At 29.9% G+C, this 22,510-nt stretch overlaps 2 protein-coding genes across 3 annotated transcripts in view; both read left to right on the top strand.

Moving 5' to 3' along the window:
* Positions 1 to 1,389: 1,389 nt before the first annotated feature.
* Positions 1,390 to 14,690, top strand: LOC108549046 (probable methylmalonate-semialdehyde dehydrogenase [acylating], mitochondrial). 2 transcript variants are annotated; one of them, XM_017902258.1, is made up of 8 exons: positions 1,390 to 1,463; positions 6,397 to 6,469; positions 8,892 to 9,091; positions 9,735 to 9,813; positions 11,355 to 11,722; positions 12,848 to 13,276; positions 13,870 to 14,148; positions 14,541 to 14,690. In XM_017902258.1, exons 1-8 carry the CDS (start codon positions 1,431 to 1,433, stop codon positions 14,640 to 14,642), a joined length of 1,563 nt encoding a protein of 520 aa, XP_017757747.1. In that variant the 5' UTR covers positions 1,390 to 1,430; the 3' UTR covers positions 14,643 to 14,690. The 2 variants fall into 2 exon arrangements, with proteins under 2 accessions (XP_017757747.1, XP_017757748.1); XM_017902259.1 differs by lacking the exon at positions 6,397 to 6,469 and having other exon boundaries at positions 1,413 to 1,463.
* A 984-nt stretch (positions 14,691 to 15,674) lies between these two features.
* The window catches only part of LOC108549070 (uncharacterized), a 36,970-nt gene continuing 30,134 nt past the window's right edge, over positions 15,675 to 22,510 (top strand). The window contains exon 1 of the mRNA XM_017902290.1: positions 15,675 to 15,730. The gene's annotated coding sequence lies outside the window, so the exon portion shown is untranslated. The remainder of the gene's footprint in view (positions 15,731 to 22,510) is intronic.

Here is a 22,510-nt window from a genome sequence, read left to right as displayed (position 1 = left end):
TTTAATACCGATACCACAGCCTGTCGATCAGTTCTAACGATTGTTTGCCAATCAACTTCCGTGTAATCGCGCGGTTAGTTGTTACGCATGCCTCGGGCCACCTAACGATTACCAACATTCTTGCTTTCCCCTGTTCCTCATACCTTTTTTCTTCATAGACCAGATGCCTTTATACTTGCGGCAATCGATCGCGAATCAGTTAAACCGGCTAATAATGTCGTGTTCAATATCGATAATTCCGATGTTGGTTAATTTTGTGGCAAGCTCGATGAAAGTAAACGACTGAAGTAAAAAGTTAATTAACTAGCAGTTGTGTTTGTGGAAGTTGGAATTAGGGTTAATGTTATTTGGAAATGATAGTAGTACTGTTGGTAAAGTACTACTGATAGTATTTTCTAGTGTTATTGGTAAAATATTATTGGCAGAATTTAGTAATACTATTAGCAAATGTATATTAATAGGTTAATGTAAATTGATAGCTGTTGACAATAAAAGTGAAGTGAATTTTAATAGAAATTTTTATTAATATTTATTAATATTATATATATTATTTATTAATATTTATATATATAATATATTACTTGTATATTCCATACGAAAATGATATAATTTGCAATTTCTTATGACATTTTGAGAAGATTCGAAATATTAGTCTCTTAAATACGACAATTAAAATTAAAAAATTTTCCGTATAATACGACATTGAGATCCATAAACATTGTAATGAACTTAAAGCATTGGGACCATTAATATAAAGTAATATTTTTACAATAAAAGTTTATTTGAATTTAATAATAATTGGAATATTAATATTTAATTAGAAAGTAACGAAATATAAATTATTTTGCAAAGTATTACTATCAGGTGGCGACATCTTACCTTCTCGAATGGTACATCATCAAATATTTCCAGCTACTGATACCTTTGTTTAAAATTTTCTTCCTTATCGACTCATCGTTATCACGGTTGTCTCAATAGAAAACTTGAGAAAAATTAACAAGAGTATCAATTTTTTAAATTTAGCGCCATTTCAATATTCGTTTTCTTCTAAAATCCCTACACTTTTTTATACGAAATTAAAATTGTTATTCAAAACCATAATACTTTTGTCGTATTATTTTGATCATATATCAAGTGTATAAATATACATATACAATACATTGTTCATTATTTTATCAACTAACCAGTGCAGTAAACTTCTAATCGATAACAGTCCTTATGGTTTCGTTCGGCTATTTTCGTCAATCCTTCGGACATTGCCGAGCGAGTGCATGTGAGGGCAGTCCTGAAAACATTGGGCCAAGAAATCGTAAACAGACGCGATTATCCTCGATGAAAACGTATGGTCGTTCGTACAACCGTAGGCAAGGCCATTTTTTCAGTGAATCAGCCAGTTCTAGTACAGACAGCCAGGAACGTGTTCCACTACTATGGCGCTCCTCGCGAGAATCGTGAAGTGCGAGGTATGTTGGAGATTTTAGAAGTTCATGTTCGATTCTTGTAACAATTGTTTTTTAAATACGTCAGTAAAAAGTAATTCGATTATTATGTCTCAATTGTCGATCTCACAAATATAGTTAAATGAGTACTTTAATTTTTTACTTTATGCTAAAAATCGATAGAATAAATAGAATTGTGATGTGTGTATTTAATTTTTAAATTTTATTAAATTCATTGTATAACATGTATTTTGTAGTTGAGTGATGAATTAATTCTAGTGTATTATAGATGACAGGTGTATGTGTAGTTTTAATAGGTATTTTAAGAAATTTAATTGCTTTATGGCAGCTTTACCGGCTTAGATAATTTCTTTGGATTAAGGTTAGGAATGAAGTATTCAAGATAACTTGATGTTTCGAACAATTTCTGGGCGGGAGATTCAAATTGAAATTTCATTCTTCAATTTTATTGTAATAGTTTTCAAATTTTTTACGATGATTCAATTTAAATAGAGTGAAAGTTATTGGACAATATGAGTTTCCATTTATCATATGATTGTTAGAACATTTTTTATAAAATAATATGTTTATACTTTTCTGAAATATTTAGTGTTATTTTAGTTAACTAAAAATTCTTGCACCACTTTAGTAAAATTTTATTTTTGAATAAATAATTAAATTTGAAATGGAAAATTATAATTTGAATATTTCATTCTATATAATTTTGTTTTAATTATATTTTCGAACAGTTTCGACTTGTTTATTATTATTTTATTCTTATCCATTTGAAATGTTATTTACTTTATTTTGAAAGTCTTTTCCTATTTTATAATTATAAATACTATTCTTATTAATATAATACGTTATTTATAAATACTAGGAACATTGTTATTATGCATTTATAATTATAATAAATAACTATAATAAATAACTATTAACTACTCAAATAATTAACGTGTTTACCAAATTTCAATGTATGTGATCCAAGAAAATAATGTAATATCGTAGATTGTTTGCTCAGATGTAAGACTTCGATTAATCATGGAATATTTCTCTCGCAGTAAAACAGGCCACCAAAATATTATCGTAGTAAATTTTCATTACATCACTTGAATAGTAATAGTGCTATAATTCATATTAGCACATTTATTTCTATTGTGAATTTCGGCAATTTATTTCACGTCACTTTCCATTATTTTTCCAACCGTTGGTTACATTACGTTACTATTCATTTCATTAGTATTCGTTCATCGTAAACGTTATCGGTATATTGACTCATCATTAAATGTTACCAACACCTGTTTACATGAGACGTTATATAAAATAGGAATTTTTTATTTTAATATCAGCATCGTTTTCGATATTAATTAAAATTCAATTATGTTTTTATTATATAAAATTAATATGATATTACATTATTACGAAATGGAATTTATTATTTAATTATTATTATTTTTATGTTTTCTCTTTTTACATATATGTCATATTTAATTATTAGTAATTTAATGAAGGAGTAATTTGATTGTCACAAATATTGTACAGATACAATTTTCTTAAAAATAATTGTTCCTAAATTTTGCAATCCATTCCCAAATTATCAATCTATTATCAATATTTTCATTAAAACTGAAGATTGTAAACTTTGTTTACATCTAATTCCTTGATAACGTTTAGTTTCTTTATCTTTCATTATTTCTTTCCATTATTCATAGTATTGTAATTTAAATTCTTCTAATTAGCATAATAATCACGTCCATCCTTTCACTTTCATTATTATTTTTGATTATCAATCAGTGATCCCTCTATTGATCCTATGGTCAATCAAGAAATTCGAAAGCTTTTTTAAACATAATTTTGTTTCATCTATTATTTGTTATAATTTATAATAAACGGATTTAGATAGTGATCTCTTATTTTTCACTATAAATCTTTATAAATCAGTGTTCTTAACGTATTAAATATAATAGCAAGGTAATTACAATATTAACAACTATCTTTAAGATGGCAAAAGTATTATAGATCAAAATTCAATAAATTTTGTTGTTTAAACAAAAATGATTACTTTTTATACTAAAAATATCAATATTACTTTTTAGTCAATCTAATATATCTATTTCTTCATCAACTAACACACATGCACTTCCTCCATCTCTATTCACTTCTCTTCTTCCTATTTCTATCTTTCAATATAACGATTTTCAAAATCCTTTAAAAAGATCTATTAAAAATTCTCAAAGCTTCGAATTATTTTGCATCCTTTGTCCAATAATTTTAATTACTCGAGACAAATATTTCGTTTTGCAGTTCTGAAGACCTAACCTCAATTTTAATTAGCTGGCTCTATCCCTCATTCTCACGCCCATTTCTCTCATCGACTTTCTAATCTCTATATTCACGAATTCGAGCAACTTCGCACAAGAATCTCTAATTCCCTTCCTTCTGAGTATGTTAACCAAAATTCTTTGGAAAATTTTATATTCGGAATCGAAATTTTCCAAGGAGATTACACGTCTTTGTTCCAATTGACTTGGTTCACGACACCGGAATTGCCAGGGCCAATAACGCTCGCAAAGAGGAATGTCATTACCAATCTGACCTAATAGAGCTTGCATGGTTTACGTAACAAGAAACCCGAGTTGAATCGATTCGCTTATGAGAAGAGTGTCGTGTCAAAGCAACACTTCTCGTGCGTTGAGCAAATAATTGCTCCCTCTGGAGTAGGCTATGCATCGTGATCTTGCTGACTTGGATATCTGCTTTATAGGATGAATTTATTCTTACTTACGATTTAACACTAAATCTATCATGTCCCAAAATAATCATTCTCAAAATTCTATTAAAAATTTTCAAATTTTCAAAAATTGCATTCGATGTCATTGTTTTGGTCACTTGGTGCCATAATTTTTCTTCCAATATACATGCAATTAATTTTTCAATCTCCCTTTTTATGTCGTTTCTTTTGTTAGGTTTTTTTTCTTCCATTTTTTCATCCACAGGTTATTTGACTGATCGTTATAGATTTAGTGTTATAATAACAATAATAATATTATAAAATCGGATGCACTAGATGGCGCTGCTTTGTTCTTCGACATAAAGCAATATCTTATTACTTGTTAAATACGATCACACGTTAATTGGAAATATGGAGTGGTTTACAGGATTTAAGATATTTCAAATGAAAATGATCAATGAATTATTAAAAAGAAAAAATAGTGTAGGATGACGAAAACTGGTTTCGAGACACCAAAAATTGACGAAACAACAAGAACAGAATAACACAGACTGGAAACTCATAAAACTAATTTAACTTAGGAAAAGAAAAGCAAGATAACGAAACGAAAGCACACAAAGACGCATTCTAATTTAACTTTCTTTCCAACATCAAGCGACTCACGCTCGTGCTTGTCACAATTGATTTCTAAGGACTCTGTTTTGGTCGTCAAGGACCATTTGCTTTTATGCTTTTCTTAACCTACGCTTCACCTCCCCGTAGGGACCACGCAACTTAATTTTGTTACCCAAAATAACTTTTCCATTTGCTTCTAGAAAATATTGATCGGTTTATAATTTGTTTTTGTTGACAATGGCCGATTCGCGATTTCTTTCGAAATGGTATCCTACATATATAATAATAATTCTATTACCGATAATGAAATTCTAATTGCTATTTCCAATAAAATGTCTCATACAAATGATTTCGACCTTTTTCATACTTCTAGTGTTACATTTCTTTAAACAGTTTGTACAAAAATGCTCAGACAAATGTTTCAAGTTTAACTTAATTTTGTTATCCAAAATAACTTTTCCATTTGCTTCTAGAAAATATTGATCGGTTTATAATTTGTTTTTGTTGACAATGGCCGATTCGCGATTTCTTTCCGAAATGGTGTCCTACAATAGAGATATTATTTTTTGGTTAATTCAATATGACAATGTATACGTGGGAATTAAACCATAATGAAAATAAATAGGGGGGTAATTATACTTATAATAAGTCGATATTAAGTTTGCTATAATAAAAAGAGTATGTGCAAAAAGCAAAAAAATTGAAACCAATCGTTTTGACTGGTTTGATAGTTCTACTGTTAAGCTTCTTCAAGTAAACACTCGATTCTCCGTGAAAGTGATCCATTTACATGATTTCCTGGAAATGGAATCGGGCTATTGACCATAGGTTCCGGATCATCTCACGATAGATTAACGCTGATTTGCTCGTTGAAGACCTAATCGTTCGAGAGTAGGGGGTACAGTCAGTTCAAAAAGCATTTGCACGTCATACCCACTATTGTTTACCATGAAAATACTCCCATATATTTTTTTAGGGTTTTTTATTTCATTACAAAATTAAAAAACTTTTTGAAATTGAAACTTAAAATTTAAACTTTATTCTAATACAGGATTTTCCAAATTTTTTGGCTCATGACTATCTTCTGAGCATCATTATCCTCTATAGTTTCCATTTAATATTTTTATCATATTCTTAAAAGTTTTAATTTATAAAAGATATGTATAGATATATTTATTGTATTTTTATATTTGTGATTCAAAAGTTCAGTTACTTTTGCTTTTTGTTTTTGTTATATCTGTGTAAATTGCTAGCTCTTTTGGCTATCAATATTTAACTGGATTTGTTATTGATATTTGTTAAGTTATTTTATCCTGTTTTATTATTCGATTGTTATACTATGCATATCGCCTCGTTAAGATTTTAAATAATTGTAATTGTAAATGACGTGATAAACAGAGGTCATGGATTTGACTGTTTTACAAAGCAAAATTTATTCGGCTGATTTCAATTGTTTATTCTGACACTTTAATTCAGTCGCGAAATTTTTTTGAATTTTATAAACGTGATTGTAGAAATGATGGATTTCGTAGTTGGATATCGTGGATTTTGTTATTTTTATTTGTCATTCGACCAAGAATTGATTCTGACATTAATTGAATGGTATTTTAGGCGCATTTTGCCGCAAGGACTTACAGCAGTAGCGTACCAACGGTTAAGATGTACATTGATGGCCAATTCGTAGGTAATTATTTTATTGTATTAAACATTTTCGTACAAATTTTTGTAAACACTATATTTCGATGTCATTCGTCGTTTGAAAGCAAGAATTATCAAAAATGCAAAATGAATCGAAAATGTAAAAAGAAATAATTATATGAAAGAAGATAATTAGATTTATTATTTTTAATAAAATAGTTTTAAAAATTGTATTAAATATTTGTTGTAGTTTAATTAAATTTAATTAAAACCTCGTTATAAGTCTGTAATTACATTATAAATAAAAAAATATATTATGTAATTTACTTTTATATTGTCTATTAAATAATTTATAGTAGTAGAAGTATTTTTATATTATTTAATAAAATGCTTGTTATTGTAGTTTAGATGATAATTTAAATTTCGTAATATATTTATAAATTATGGAACATACTGTGTCTTATATATTTATATTTTTCATTAAACAATTTATAATAATAAAGATGTATACTTCTCATTAACTAATTTTTTTATTTAATAATTATTGAAACAATTTATCTTAATTTAATAAAATTTGAATAATTTCAGTTTTAATTTTGCAATGTTATAAATAAAGCAATATATCGTATATTCCAACTGTATATTTTTTTAATGCACTTCGAAAAAATAAATTAGGTACAATAAATAGATTCAATATTTTTAAATTTTTCTATTAATAATTCTGTCAATTATAGATTACAATTTTTTATCAAAATAATTTCAATTCTAGATCGACTATTTCGTAAATCAAATTATTATTAGCAGCTCGTATAATTATTTATGGATTCATAAAATTATGTCATGTATCGTGTCATAAATTTTAATCGAGGTTCAATTTGCTCGAATTAAAGTAGTCGAATTTGAAATAATATAGTCCACTTTAATCTATGGAAAAAATTAAATATTGCTCGATTGAATGATTTCATTTATGATTCGATCGTGGAGAAATAAAGCCACGAAGACTGGTATTATAGAGAACGGAACGTGCAATCTTGGTGGAACAGATACTCAGTCTTTAGAGCACTCTCGAGCCTATTTTTCGAACGATACAGACGGTTATGAATATTTAAAGTGCGCTTTTAAAGGCATTTAATTGAAGCTCGTGGTCCACGAGTGCTGCTCGAGCACCCATTGAAACTGTACAGAAAAGGCGCTATATTTCGAAGCGAATTCAATCCAAAGAATTGCTTTAATGAGGAACGTTTTTTAAATGGAAATAAATAGCACTGATTACATAAAGACCGTTTTGATATTAAATGGAACGATTATGTTATGACGAAAATAAATACTCATGGGAAAATTTTCGTTAAATAGGCATTTTGAGATTCTACTACCCCTTTTAGGACATATGCTTAAGAAAGATTCTTTTTGTACTTTTATGTTAATGGATGTTAAATATTAATACTTCAATAGTAAATTTTTTTGTATTTTTATATCTATAAATATTGGTTTTAAAAATTTTAATAATTAACTTTAATTTAATAATTTTAATAATTTGGTAATTAATTTTCGTTTTTATTTGGGCGTCCATGATTATTGGATTTTGATACTGAAATAATATTTTTCCTTTTCCGTTTTATAAGAATGGAAACTGGATTTTTACAATGTTTTTATTACAGTTTTTAAGTAATTCTTTAATTTAATAATTTTAATAATTTGGTAATTAATTTTCGTTTTTATTTGGACGTCCATGATTATTGGATTTTGATACTGAAATAATATTTTTCCTTTTCCGTTTTATAATAATGGAAACTGGATTTTTACAATGTTTTTATTACAGTTTTTAAGTAATAATGATAATGGTAATAGTTTGTAAAGTGTAATGGAACTTTTATACACATAAATAATTCGTCATCTCTTGTTTTATACTTAGAACTACTAGAATAAAATTAGACTGTAAATATTGAAATTCAGGATCAATAATTACAGATCAAGATTGTAGAAGAAAAACTTAATAATTCCATTCCTATTCATTTTCTAATTATGAAATTACTTAATTGTTAAAAGAAGTACTTTCACTCACTTTAAACATATATTACAACTATGTTAAGATCGATAAAATAAAACTCATTAAAATCCAATTTTAAAATTACAGTAAAAAGCAAAAACGTATCTTATCACGTGTTTTCCCTTAATAATAAAATTTAAAGTTACTATATATTTATTAAGCATTATTACAAAAATGAAAAAAGGATTCACGATAGGAAAAGTACTCGTGCATCTTTAATTCAGTTTTAGTAACCAAAATATTGTCACGAAATTGTACAATTTTTATTTATTTATTTTGAAAACAGTATACTTTCTTTCAACGTATCTCAAACATTCATTGCTCAATTTATTTTTTAAATTTGTTCTTTCATATCGCAATAAAATTTTAAAAAATATCGTGTTTCTCAACCCATTCACAGAAAGGTTTAAATCTGTTTCAGAATCAAAGGCCACAGAATTCACCGACGTCCATGATCCAGCAACAAACGAGCTGTTATGTCGCACGCCAAAATGTACAAGAGAAGAAATGGAGACGGCCGTGAGGAGCGCGAAGAAAGCGTATGAAAAATGGAGGAATACAAGTGTACTCACTAGACAAACACTGATGCTCAAGTATCAAGCTCTTATACGGGAACATTCGGTGAGTTTATCAAAGCCAGAACTGTATTCTCAAGCAGTATATCAATTCTTATACTACGAATCTCTTTTTAGGATTATTTTTTATAATTTTTTATAATTACTTTATTGCAAATTTTGGGCAAAGCCAATGAGAAGATTTATTTTAATTATTCGATCGTAATTAATTGGCTGTATATTATTCTGCAATAAAAGTAGTAAATTATGTATTATTTATTATTTATAGTAATAACAGAAATAGCAAATTATGGATATATGTGTATTAATTAATTAATGTAAAATTAATGGTAGTATTAAAGAAAATATTTATGAATATCTTTTTCGAGAAATTATTTATTTGCTTATGTATAAATATTCGTGTAATAAATTTCTATTTATTTTATACTTTGTAAATAATTGATTGTTTATTTTCTTCATATTTTAACGAAAGTGATAATACTAATTATACGCGAGTTAAAAATTATTGATGTTAATAGAGGTTTAAGTTTATTGATAAATTAGTTATTATAATTACTTTTTGTGCAGTTGCTAATTTGTTTACATCCGCGTAAAAAATATTCCTGTTTTATTTATATAAAGTCTGTTTTAAAATAATTATATTAAAATGTCTATTAAGGAAGTTTCTATGTAAACAAATTTTTTTCCAGAAAGAAATCGCACAGAACATGGTGAAGGAAAACGGGAAAACAATGGCTGACGCTGAAGGCGATGTTCTTCGAGGACTTCGTAAGTCCCCTTTTTTAAATATAATATTAAGCATTAAAATAATTAATTACAGTAATTAAGCTACATGAAATTTAGCGGTTTTAATATTTTTAGAACGCTTTCAAATAATGGAGTCTTACATATTGATTTCTGCAAATATATTAATGCTCTATTAATCAGTTAATGGATACTTAAAGCTATTTGAGGAATTAAATTATTCAAGAATAATACGGTACTCCTTATTCACTCCGAGTTCTCATATTATTCTAAATTTACTGAAATTTTTAATTTTTAATTTTTAGTTTAACCCAATTTATTTATTGATGCATACAAAAACGAGGCTCAACCATTGTCATTTTTAATAACGCATTTTTTTGGATCATTTATTTATGAAAATAAAATCTTTTCAATTGGTTACAATTAATTCTGAAATACGATAAAATTTTATTATAAAAATTTCGATTTTTATTTTCAATGCATTTTAATAAATGAATATCCATATAACCAAATACAGATCACCAAGATCCAGTATCATATGACCCAGTAATTGACGCGACGAGAAAAGAAAGGAGCGTATGAATATGATTAACTGAAATAGATTTGGCCTTTTAAGCTTCCAATATAAAGTTGTATCTAGATCATTCAAAAATATAAATACGATCTTTGTGCAACCTATAGTTTCAGAAATTCCTTATAAAAATGCAAAACAAGATTACTTACAGTATAGTCAACGCATTTAATAATAATTTTCCTTGCTTTTTTTTATTTACTTAATACACTAATTATATAAAGACATATTTTTAATTAAACAAAATTCTGCGAAATCCAGTTTGAAAATTGCAAAAATTATTATGACTAACCATATAATTTACAAAATATCAACACAATTCATTTTAAACATTCGAATCTCGATTAATAATACAGACATAATTTTAGTTAAATGAAATTCTTCAAAATTCAGTTTCAAAATTGCAAAAATCATTATGACTAATCACCTAATCTACAAAATATCAACGCAATTCATTCTGAACATTCGAATCTCGATTAATAATAAAGGCATAATTTTAGTTAAATAAAATTCGACCAAATCCAGTTTGAAAATTTAAAAAATCATTATGACTAACCACCTAATCTACAAAATATCAACGCAATTCATTCTGAACATTCGAGTCTCGATTAATAATAAAGATATAATTCTAATTAAATAAAATTCTTCGAAATCCAGTTTGAAAATTGCAAAGATCATTATGACTGATCATTTACTCAACGAAATATCAATAGAATTCATTCTGAACATTCGAATCTCGATTAATAATAAAGGCATAATTTTAGTTAAATAAAATTCGACGAAATCCAGTTTGAAAATTTAAAAAATCATTATAACTAACCACTTAATCTACAAAATATCAACGCAATTCATTCTGAACATTCGAATCTCGATCAATAAACGCACGAGCATCCAACGGTCCACCCTAACCGCATTCCAGCTTCACCCCTAAATGCAATCTCCAGAAACGTATACACGCTATGGATCATTCACCCGTTGTTGATTTATGTTACAGAGGTCGTTGACGCGTGTGCCGCAATTCCTTGCCTGCAAATGGGCGAGAGCACGCCGAACATCGCCACGGATATGGACATAATCTCCTACAAAGTTCCACTCGGCGTAACCGCCTCCATCTGTCCGTTCAATTTCCCTGCGATGATTCCGCTTTGGTCATTTCCTGTCTCTGTGGCTTGCGGAAATGCCACGATCCTGAAACCGTCGGAACGTGTGCCGGGAGCATCGATGATCCTCGCTGACCTGTTCACCGAGGCCGGTGCGCCACCTGGGCTGTTGAACGTCATCCATGGTCAACACGCCTCTGTGGATTTTATCTGCGAGCATCCGGACATCAAAGCGGTTTCCTTCGTTGGTTCTGATCAGGCGGTGGGTTCATATTGATGACTGTTTTATTCAAGTTCATTGGAACGTCCACTTTGTGTAGGAAGCTTGCGTTTATGGATCAGGTATAGGTTAGGTTTGGATGATCGGGTTGATTGGGTTTGCGTGATTCATGTATCGAACAGAGCTCAGGAGTATGCATGTGGAGGAAATGATAATTGGTCATGGTCATAGTATGACAGGTTTAGTTGTGATAACTTCTTTATCCTAATTGTAAAGCAGGTTATATGAATTTTTGCTACTGGCTGCAAGTGTATAGATATATTATGAAGAGCTGGGGAAATGATCTTTGGGGAGAATGCAGGCCTAGTAGTCATGTCCTTGCCTCTGTGCCACCCCAAGTGTACATTCCTGAGCAGCACAGATTATATTATTCACCCCTTTTTGTAGTTAGGGTGACTACCCTTGTCATTTAGACCTGCTGACGTTATGCTGACGTCATGTCTGCCACATTTAGGGGACGAGCCTAGGTAACTTGATCCTTAATTATTGTGCTGAGAGATCGACTAGATCTGTGGAACACATTTCACTGTTAAGTGGACACCGCAAACCTAAATTATTTCATGAACTGTCTGGTTAAAATTTAGACGTACATTCACTCCCTTGCAAGTGGTGGCTATATTGAGATATTAGGCTAACAAGTTAACAGTGAAACTCTTTGTAGGCATCTTGACAGGTATCTTAAGTAATTAATAAATAATTGGACAATTTGTTATCTCTTTATGATTTGGTAGATGCAAGATATAATGGATAAGATGGCTTCTTAGGAGTAGGGCAAGCTTGGGTACTCATGGGAGATATGATTTGAGAGTGGTGCTAATTATATAACTGATAATTGGAATGACTATAATAGCTAGATATTAATTGCATATCTGGTGATACTGTGTATATATTTTGGAAAGATATATAGTAGATCATCATTACCATCTCCTCAAATTATTTTCTTCCAGACCAATAGCTAATTTTCTCTCCCATTCCTTTCACTAAATTTTCAGATTTTCAAGTAGCTTACACTCTCAGTCACAATCCAAGATTACCATTTATTTATACAAAGATACTTAATACAAATTGAAATTTATATTTATAATTTACAAAATTCCAATTTTACAGGGTAAATACATATACAAACAGAGCAGTGCCCATGGGAAACGTGTGCAGTGCAACATGGGAGCAAAGAATCATTGCATTGTCCTGCCAGACGCGAATAAGAATAAGACCCTGTCCCAAATCGTGGGTGCTGCCTTTGGGGCAGCTGGCCAAAGGTGCATGGCTCTGTCAGTAGCCATATTTGTTGGAAAATCGAAGGACTGGGTGCCAGAGTTAGTAGAGGCAGCGAAGCAACTGAAAGTGAACGCAGGACACGTTGCTGGAACTGACCTCGGACCAGTCATATCGCCCCAGTCGAAGAAGAGAATATGCGAATTGGTCGAGTCAGGAGTGAAAGATGGCGCCACGTTGGCTCTAGATGGCAGAGGACTCGTCGTCAGAGGCTTCGAGAGGGGAAATTTCGTTGGGCCAACTGTACTCACGGACGTGAAGGTACTCGTGTGCAATATAGCCTTCTCGTGATCTAATTAAACGCGAATTACAGTTATCTGATGCTGCAGGGTATGCATGTTGATGTAGGGTTGACATTGATTGATGTGATTTCAGTAGGTGAAGGTAAAGAGAAAATGAGATTTCTATTAAGAAGTTTCTCTTTAGATTTTGATATTCGAGATAGAATAGTGTTTGGCTTGTGTAATTTGAAATATGGAAATTCGCATGACTTCATATAATTATGTCAATTTATGATCTTGAGGATTTTTCAAGCTTCTAGTTAATCATGTTTCAAAATTTCCATTTTAAGTAAATAGAACTTTTTGTTGGGTTATGATCAATCCATGTTACAAAATGTAATTTCAATTTCATAAATTTATTATGAAAACAGGATGAAAATTCAGATAAAATTATTTTTATTTAGAAAAATTTAGGAATTATTTGAAAAGCATATATTAATAATTTTATAATTAAGTTCTATCTGTTTATTAATTATTGCAACTTTTATCATGTTTATTTGTTATTGTTTGCTCTGTTGTATTAGATTTAAGTCCAATTAAGTTCAAATTAAATAATTTTGAAACATGTTTCAGACTTCTATGCGATGTTATACGGAAGAAATCTTCGGACCTGTTCTTTCATGCATTTTTGCTAATACTTTGGACGAAGCTATTAATATTATTAACGAAAGTCCTTATGGAAATGGGACAGCTGTGTTTACTACAAACGGAGCAACAGCAAGAGCATTTGTGAATAGAATCGAGGCTGGTCAAGTTGGCATAAACGTTCCTATTCCAGTGCCATTGCCGATGTTCAGTTTCACTGGAAATAAGGGATCTTTCTTGGGTGATAGTCATTTCTATGGAAAACATGTAAGTGACATTACAAATTCGAAATATCGGAAAATCTATGTCCTATTTCTATATTTATATACATATTTATTTATTTGCTAATAAATAAAAGAAATAACGAAGTAAAATTATAAAAGAATATAAATTTAAAAATTTAGATAAAAATATTTTATTTATAATGGGCTAAGGTGGATTATTTAAATTAAACATTTTTAGCAATTAAATTTTTCAATTATCTTTCGTAATACATATTTATTCATATTTTCATGCCTTAATTTATGATTTAAAAAATTAAAAAATTGTTAATTTTCGCTAATTTTCAAATTTTTATGTTTCTATATTTTTAAAGCGTTCAAATATTTCTGTTGCATTGTATTAATTTTTCAAATATATTTCGAGTGTTATCTTTTCAGGGTATAAATTTCCACACGCAAGTGAAAACGGTAACACAGTTATGGAGATCTGGAGATGCCGGTGATATCGCTTCCTCGACAGCTATGCCGACTATGCAATAAAATCCAATATTCCGATATTTCATAGTAATTCCAATATTTTGTACTATTTTCGCGAACAAACGAATCAATAGATATGATACAAGAAATTATCCCTTTTCCTTTAAAAGGAAAACGCGTAATTTCTTAATTCTATATTATACAAAAGAACGTCTTCCATTAATGAGAAATAAGTGATCTGGATAAATATATAGAAAAATGTTCCTCGTTATATTTACTATATTTATATTTTGTAATAAAATAATAAAATACTGTCAGAAAATTTTCTTTCATTTTCTCTCATTTTCTATGACACGTATCATAGTAAACATTCAATTATAAAAATTCAGTTCTTAAATAAATTAATAGTAATTAACGAAAACAATTTATTCGCTCTTACGTAAAAATCCCTCCATATTTAATTCTATAATAGCAGTAAATATTGTAATATTATACACAACTCAAATTTTTCTAATATAATAAATATTCCATTAATCAATATATAATAACGCAACAAAATTTGCAAAAATTAACAGAAATTAAAAAATGTTTAAATCTCAGTATACTAAACTATACTAACTCAACTCCCCTTCATATTTCTCGTGTTCTCTCTAAATTATCCAAACCAATTTACCCATAAAATACACTCAAACGATAAACAAATACACTGACAAACTCCAAACTCATTTCTCTCGCTTCATCATACTCCTCATCATACTACTCTTCCTTTCAAAACCTGAAACTCCGCGAATCAGACAAGAAACGTTTCCCAAACCAGGAGTGCAAGATCTCCTATAAACAATCCATCAGACCGGATACACGTAGCAAGAACGTCGCAAGGGAAGTTCAAGGTCGACGAGTCCTCTAACGTCCTTGAACCCAAACTGGTCCCTCGTCGAAAACATTCAAACGGTGACGGACTTCCGGCAGGCTGGCTGTGCGCATGCGCGGCAGCGCCACCACCCCCTGGCCGGGCGCAGCTGCGCATTTTCCACTAGAATTTCTCTCACAGGCGAGGTTCTGCCTGTCCCGGATTGTCGCGTTCGTTCCGACGGAGCAGACTGCCGGAAGTGGAAACGGAGAATATCAACCCATTCGGTTGTTCACATATCGTGAGTACCTGTTCATCCACCGAACACCGTCTTCATCTATCAGCCTGCTAGCACTTTAGACCATCCCCTTTCGTCGTTACACATCCAAATCCTTTCCACGAGAATCCGTTCCCCTAGATAGGGATACGCTTCGTTAGCACTGTCGTCGTTTCATTTGTTTTCATCGACAGTCCTCGCCTTTGTACTCGCGTCTGATACTGACAATCCTGCTCGTGGTCAACCGACGAAGGTTGTTGCTCGTGTGCACGTAGGTAGATTGATTCTCCGTGATCCGAGTACCGTACCTCACGAGTCTGGACTGCATGTTTCTTCTCTGTTTTTCTTCTTCATTATCGGGGCTATCCTCGATCGAATTACGAGCACCGGTGGTGTTAACCTTTGCGAGTCAGGGACCCGTGTTGTCTAGGCCGGTGATTTGATATTTTGACGAGGAAAATTGGCAATCGATTGCTCCCGGCGGAACAGGGATACGTTGTCCTGTCTTTCTTTGGCCATGTTCGAGGATACTTTGGGATTTTGGGAGAATTTCGTGGCCACGTAGCTCGTCGTTGCGGTGAAACTGAGGAAGATACAGGGGTAGTTAGGGGTAGGTCCTGTTTCTCGATTTTTGAGAGTAGGTGGTAATGAATTGTTTTGTATCCGTTGTTCGACTTGTTGTTTGTTTAATGGAAGTTCCAATGGGGATGAAGTGGGATTAGTAGTTCGCTGGCTGATGGGAATAACGATGTGTTCGTTCCGAGTTTGTTCTCTCGGATAATTAGGTGTTAATGCGCCGACAAAATTTCACGTGTTTTCTGGTCCATTCCTTTCCAATGTGCACGCGTTTGCAACAAGCCAGATTGTCGTTATTAAGATAACGAGTAAGTTACAGCGCGATCGCGTCGCATAGAAACACACGAGAATCGGGCAATTATCGCGTGGATAATTAACGTGGTTGTTTAAATGTTTTTGTAATGGCTCGGGGGATTTATTGGAGAGTGTTGAGATAGGATAATTTGCGATTTTGCGTGGGATTATAAAATTGGACTCAATATTATTCTACATAATTTGCGTTAAATAAGAAATTAAATTTAACATTCTTTTACGGTATATATACTTACATGTATTAAAATTAAAAACAGATATTTCTAAAAATTTACTTTTTATTCATTTATATACAACTCTTCATTTTATCTTTAATTTTAATACATATATTTCAAAAATTCATGAATGGTTACTTAATTTCTTAAGTTTCGTTAGTAAGTGTATAAAATTAATAAGAAACAAGAACAATATTCTGTTATATCTTGGTGTGAAATAGATATTTTTAAAAATTTACTTTTTATTCTTTTATATATTCATTTTATAAAACTCTTGATCTTATCTTTAATTTTAATATATATATTTCAAAAATTCATGAACGGTTACTTTGTTTTTTAAGTTTCGTTAGTAAGTGTATAAAATTAACAAGAAACAAGAAAAATATTCTATTATATCTTGGTGTGAAATAGATATTTTTAAAAATTTACTTTTTATTCATTTATATACAACTCTTCATCTTATCTTTAATTTTAATACATATATTTCAAAAATTCATGAATGATTATTTTGTGTCTCAAATTTTGTTAGTAAGTGTATAGAATTAACAAGAAGGAAGAGCAATATTCTGTTATATCTTGGTGTGAAATAGATATTTTTAAAAATTTACTTTTTATTCATTTATATACAACTCTTCATCTTATCTTTAATTTTAGTACATATATTTCAAAAATTCATGAATGGTTATTTTGTGTCTCAAATTTCGTTAGTAAGTGTACAAAATTAACAAGAAACAAGAACAATATTCTGTTATATCTTGGTGAGAAATTTAAAATTAATGAGAAAATACTTTCATTGGTTGTAAAATTGGATATACATTTATTCTACATTAAATAAACGATTAAATAAATTATTGTCTCTCACTATATACAAACTTGAACAAAATGCAAAAATACAATTAAAATGCACAAGTACAATTACATATAAAATTTAAGTAGCATATTACTTCATATCAAACATAGAACTAAGTGTAACATTATTTTATAATAGATATAAAATTAAGTGTGTCAAAAAATGGATACAGTAAAATAACGTTACTATATTCCTTTATTTTATAGCCTGAAATTTTTTATTTCTGAAAAGTAGCTTTATCGAATATAAAGTTCCATATAATATTATTTCACAGTAAGTATAAAATTAAGTATCTCGACATTTCATACCTATTCGATATAAAACCTCCATCGCATATAGAAAGAACTGCGTATAATTAAATACTAAAATTGAAAATTTATAAAATATTCATTTCATACGATATAAAATGTGACATAATTAAACAATATTGCAATATTTCCTACACCTTGAAACAAAATTTAAAATCTATAGAGGAATATCGAAATGAAATAATATACAATTAAAATAACATTGCAGTATTCTCTAATTTTATAGCGTGAAATTTGAAATTTCCAAAATGACACTCTGCGGCTGCATGATTTTTTTATTTGATACAAACGTGTTCTAGCCTCACACCTCAACGCAATTTCCTCTCGTACGTGCTCTAAAATAAAAATGCTTGTGAAGTTTAAAGTTATAGTTAACTCGGCGCGAAGTTACAAAAGGGTTGTTTGAAATTGTAAAAAGTTGAAACTGTTCTACCTTCGTTTTTATCATCCCTTTTTAATAACAAGACCACCACGAATCGCAGCTCGCAAACACTGATTAGTTGCATCATTTGCCTGCACTTTAAGATAATATTCGAGTACAGAAAACGATTATATTCTTTTCGTTTACCGCAGTTAGCCAAATTTTTCGCGCGTCTTTTATTTAATTTCTCAACAAAATACACTATACCCAAATATTTTCATTTAATCGAAAAGAAAGCAAGGAATGTGAATTAGCAATGTCATATTTAATTTCTCAACAAAATACACTGTACCCAATTATTTCCATTTAATCGAAAAGGGAGCAAAGAATGCGAATTCGCAATACTATATTTAATTTCTCAACAAAATACACTGTACCCATATATTTTCATTTAATCGAAAAGAAAGCAAGGAATGTGAATTAGCAATGTCATATTTAATTTCTCAATAAAATACACTATACCCAATTATTTCTATTTAATCGAAAAGGAAGCAAAGAATGCGAATTCGCAATACTATATTTAATTTCTCAACAAAATACACTATACCTAATTATTTTCATTTAATCGAAAAGGAAACAAGAAATGTGAATTCGTAATGTTATATTTAATTTCTCAACAAAATATACAATACCCAAATATCTCCATTTAATCAAAAAGAAAGCAAGAAATTCGAATTCGCAATGTTATAAAGTTTCGTTTAAAGCACCTACACGTATTCGTATATTTTTCTTTTAAAAATGATCCATTACACGCAGCAGCACGGTCTTCTTTTATGTTTTCAAACTGTTTCTCCATCGCCATCAGCCACATTTCAGAATTTACAGTCGGCCACTATATCCTGAATAATTCCCTCTCGATAAAAGAGAAACACGATCCCTTTGAATTTTTCAAAAATTCTTCTCTCTTTCTTAGAAGAGATGCGAAATTTGAGAATTTTCCGCGAAATATTTATCGGAGAAGCTCCTTTGAGACACGCTAACCTACACCCTTTGGGGAGTAATTTCACCCTTTCATCTTTTCTCTCTCCGTAAGAGATGTTTCGGTTTTAAGTAATGGATTTTTACGCGCGATACCTCATAACTGGCGATATTACGAATAGGTAAACGAATCTACATTCAAAAATGAGTCGAAAATGTAAAACAATATTTTTTCATACGAGCCTTCATTTTCATGGAAATCGACGTTAAATGTCTGTGCGTGCACGTATAATGGGATCGCAGATATTTCCAGCACATATTTAAGGTCGATTTTCTCGGAAACAAAGCTTTGTAGGAAAAAATTTTGTTCTACCTTTTCGACTCGGTTTTTCACGTAGAATTACCTCCCTATGATACCTTGTATAATTTCCGACCGAGCAGAGGGAATAAAAGCGTCGAAGTATGGGGAGAAATCTGCCCGTTTCCTCGATTTAAAGGACGGTTTCCCACGAATGTGCTTGACGTATGGAAAATTGCTTATGGGATAATTTTAACTCGTAGGAACACGTTTATCTTTAGTACGCGTCAAATTTCATTTTCGCGTTGTTGACGAAATGAGACTGCTTCTTTCGACTGACTCTCGTCGTCTCTGTTTAAGAAAATCGTTCTGGTCGAGTGTCGCCTCATCGGGCGGTAAATTCTACAGTGTAAACTCCTGTCAACAGGTCGTGTAACGCGTTCACTTTGTCTTTATACGAGGAAACCTACTACGTTCGTTTCGCTGGTATCGAGAAAGCTTGTAGAGTGGTAAATTGGCTCTTCTGTCTGGCGACGTTTCGGGATCAATTTTGCAGTAGAATAAGAAATCACTACATTCCTACGTTTGTTACTGGATCCGTCGTGGAACTTGCAAGGTGATTAATTCGGAAGAATTTTTAATGATGGAGGAAAATTTATTTTCGGAGGTTTATTGTGTAAATTCTTTAACCGAAATGATTAAATATTATAATAATCGTCATTTCATTTTATCATTGCAATTCGATCTTAATTTAATTGTTTTTAGGAAGAATAGCAAATTTTGAAGTAACACAGAAATGTATAATAATAGGTACTGTAGGTGTAATGTTAGGTTATATGAAATTATAAGGTTTTTAGATTTGTCATTATATTCTTAGGTTTATTCTAAAATTTCTAGATTTATTACTATCTATATTGTAGTTACTAAATTTTTATACTTGGTTACTAGGTTTATCTATTCTACTTTAGTTATTAGATTCCTAGATTTTTAAGTAGACTTGCAAATATATGAAAATATTTTTAAATTTATTAACAAATTTTTAAATTTATAATTAACTTTTTAAATCTATTATCAAATATAATGATTTGTAACTAAACTCATGAGTTTGTTACTAAATTTCTCCATTTTAGTAGCAGATTCTTTATTAAATTTCTAAGTCCAAACTTAACTGGATTCTTAGATTTCATATTAAATTTCAAATTTTGTTAGTACATTTCAAAACTTGTTACTACACTTTGGAATTTATTACTAGATTCCTAGATTTCTTACTAGGTTCCTAGATTTATAAAATAAGAAGTCAAATAAGTCGTGTTAATTTCTATCTCGATAAAATAGATTTATTTCAATCCTGTACAACTTCAAACTTGGAACTGCAATTTATTTAAACCAATTTATTACGATCTAATGCGAAAGCTCAAAAAGTGCTGATACAGCGAGGATAATAGATATAACATAATTTATTAAGTAACAGGTATAATTATCGTATTACGCGTAATTATTAATACGTAATTTCGTTATCAGAATGTGCAAGTTTGAAAGGCAGTTGCATCACGTGATCGAACCTGATGGACGTGAAATTATGGCATGGTAAACGAGCGTAATTAAATTTTTACAGCCAACATTACGTTTCCCTTAAGCTATCAGACTCTCGGTCCTTGGAGATAAAATTTAAGAGCATCCAGTGCGTAAACTCTGTCCCATTGGTGTAATCCCACTTAGTTTAATTATTCAGTTGTTTCAAACATTATCGTCGATTGTAGCCTTTTGAACCCAAACATTGTTGGCTTTTCAAATCCTTGGAAAAGCACAATTTATCCTTTGATGTCTGTAACGAATTTAATTAAATATCGCTCTTTGTAAATTTATTTCAAACGATATCAGCCATTTTGCAAAGAATTTTCTCCAAAGAATGTTAATTTATAGATCGGGATGAGTTTGAAATTAATTTATAATTATCGTGCTTTATTAAATGCCTGTTGAAAATATGCGTTATGATGTTCGCCAATTAATTTGACGTCTTTTTAAGCAAATTTCAAATTCTTTATTTGGTTAGGTAATATAATATAATAATTAAAACACGAAATTAAAACATAATTACATAAAGCAATTAGATAAAAATTAAATTGAGAAATAAAATTAAATGGAATTAAATCTGAAGCAAAATTAAATTGAAAAATTAAGTACAAATTGAGGAGTGAAATTGAAATGAGAATGTTGAATAGAAACTTTTAATCGAAACATAAAATCATCAGCCGCGATGTGAATCATGTTTTCGAAATATACACTAGGAGGACTTATGTGCAATTTAATTTACGCTTTTCGCTTTACAACTAATTTTGAAATACGAATATAACACGGCTAAATTCACTTTGAAAGCAAGATATACACAATTCAAATGTATCGAAATATCCTTATTCGCAAATATTAGGATTGTGAAGATTAAAATCCAGGAAAAATTCGATAAATTCGAAAAAAGGTTTAAAAAATTACCAAATTCTTTGAAAATTAGTTATTCTAAGAAAATATGCACGTATATACACACGATATAGCACTAATACTATCAACATATATTATCATACATATATTATACACAGCAAATATATTTACTATATAAGAATTACCACACATTTTGTATATTAATTTGACTTATTTTGACATTCGTACTATTATATTTTCTATCATTTCTGTAGTATTTAGTATAATATTAGGAAACATAGAAACTATAGAAGGTATGAAATACAATAGTGTTAGTTTTGGATATTATATTTAAATAAAAATATTATATATTTATTGAACAATATGATATCTGAGGCTACAATTATAGATGAAATACCATAATAATATAATAATAATAATGAAATATAATAATAATAATAATAATAATAATAATAATAATAATAATGAAA

Source organism: Eufriesea mexicana, unplaced genomic scaffold, assembly GCF_001483705.2.
Source record: "Eufriesea mexicana isolate 0111107269 unplaced genomic scaffold, ASM148370v2 scaffold1801, whole genome shotgun sequence".
Taxonomy (NCBI): domain Eukaryota; kingdom Metazoa; phylum Arthropoda; class Insecta; order Hymenoptera; family Apidae; genus Eufriesea; species Eufriesea mexicana.
The sequence above is the reverse complement of the archived record's forward strand: the minus strand, read 5'-3'. Positions and strand labels throughout refer to the sequence as shown.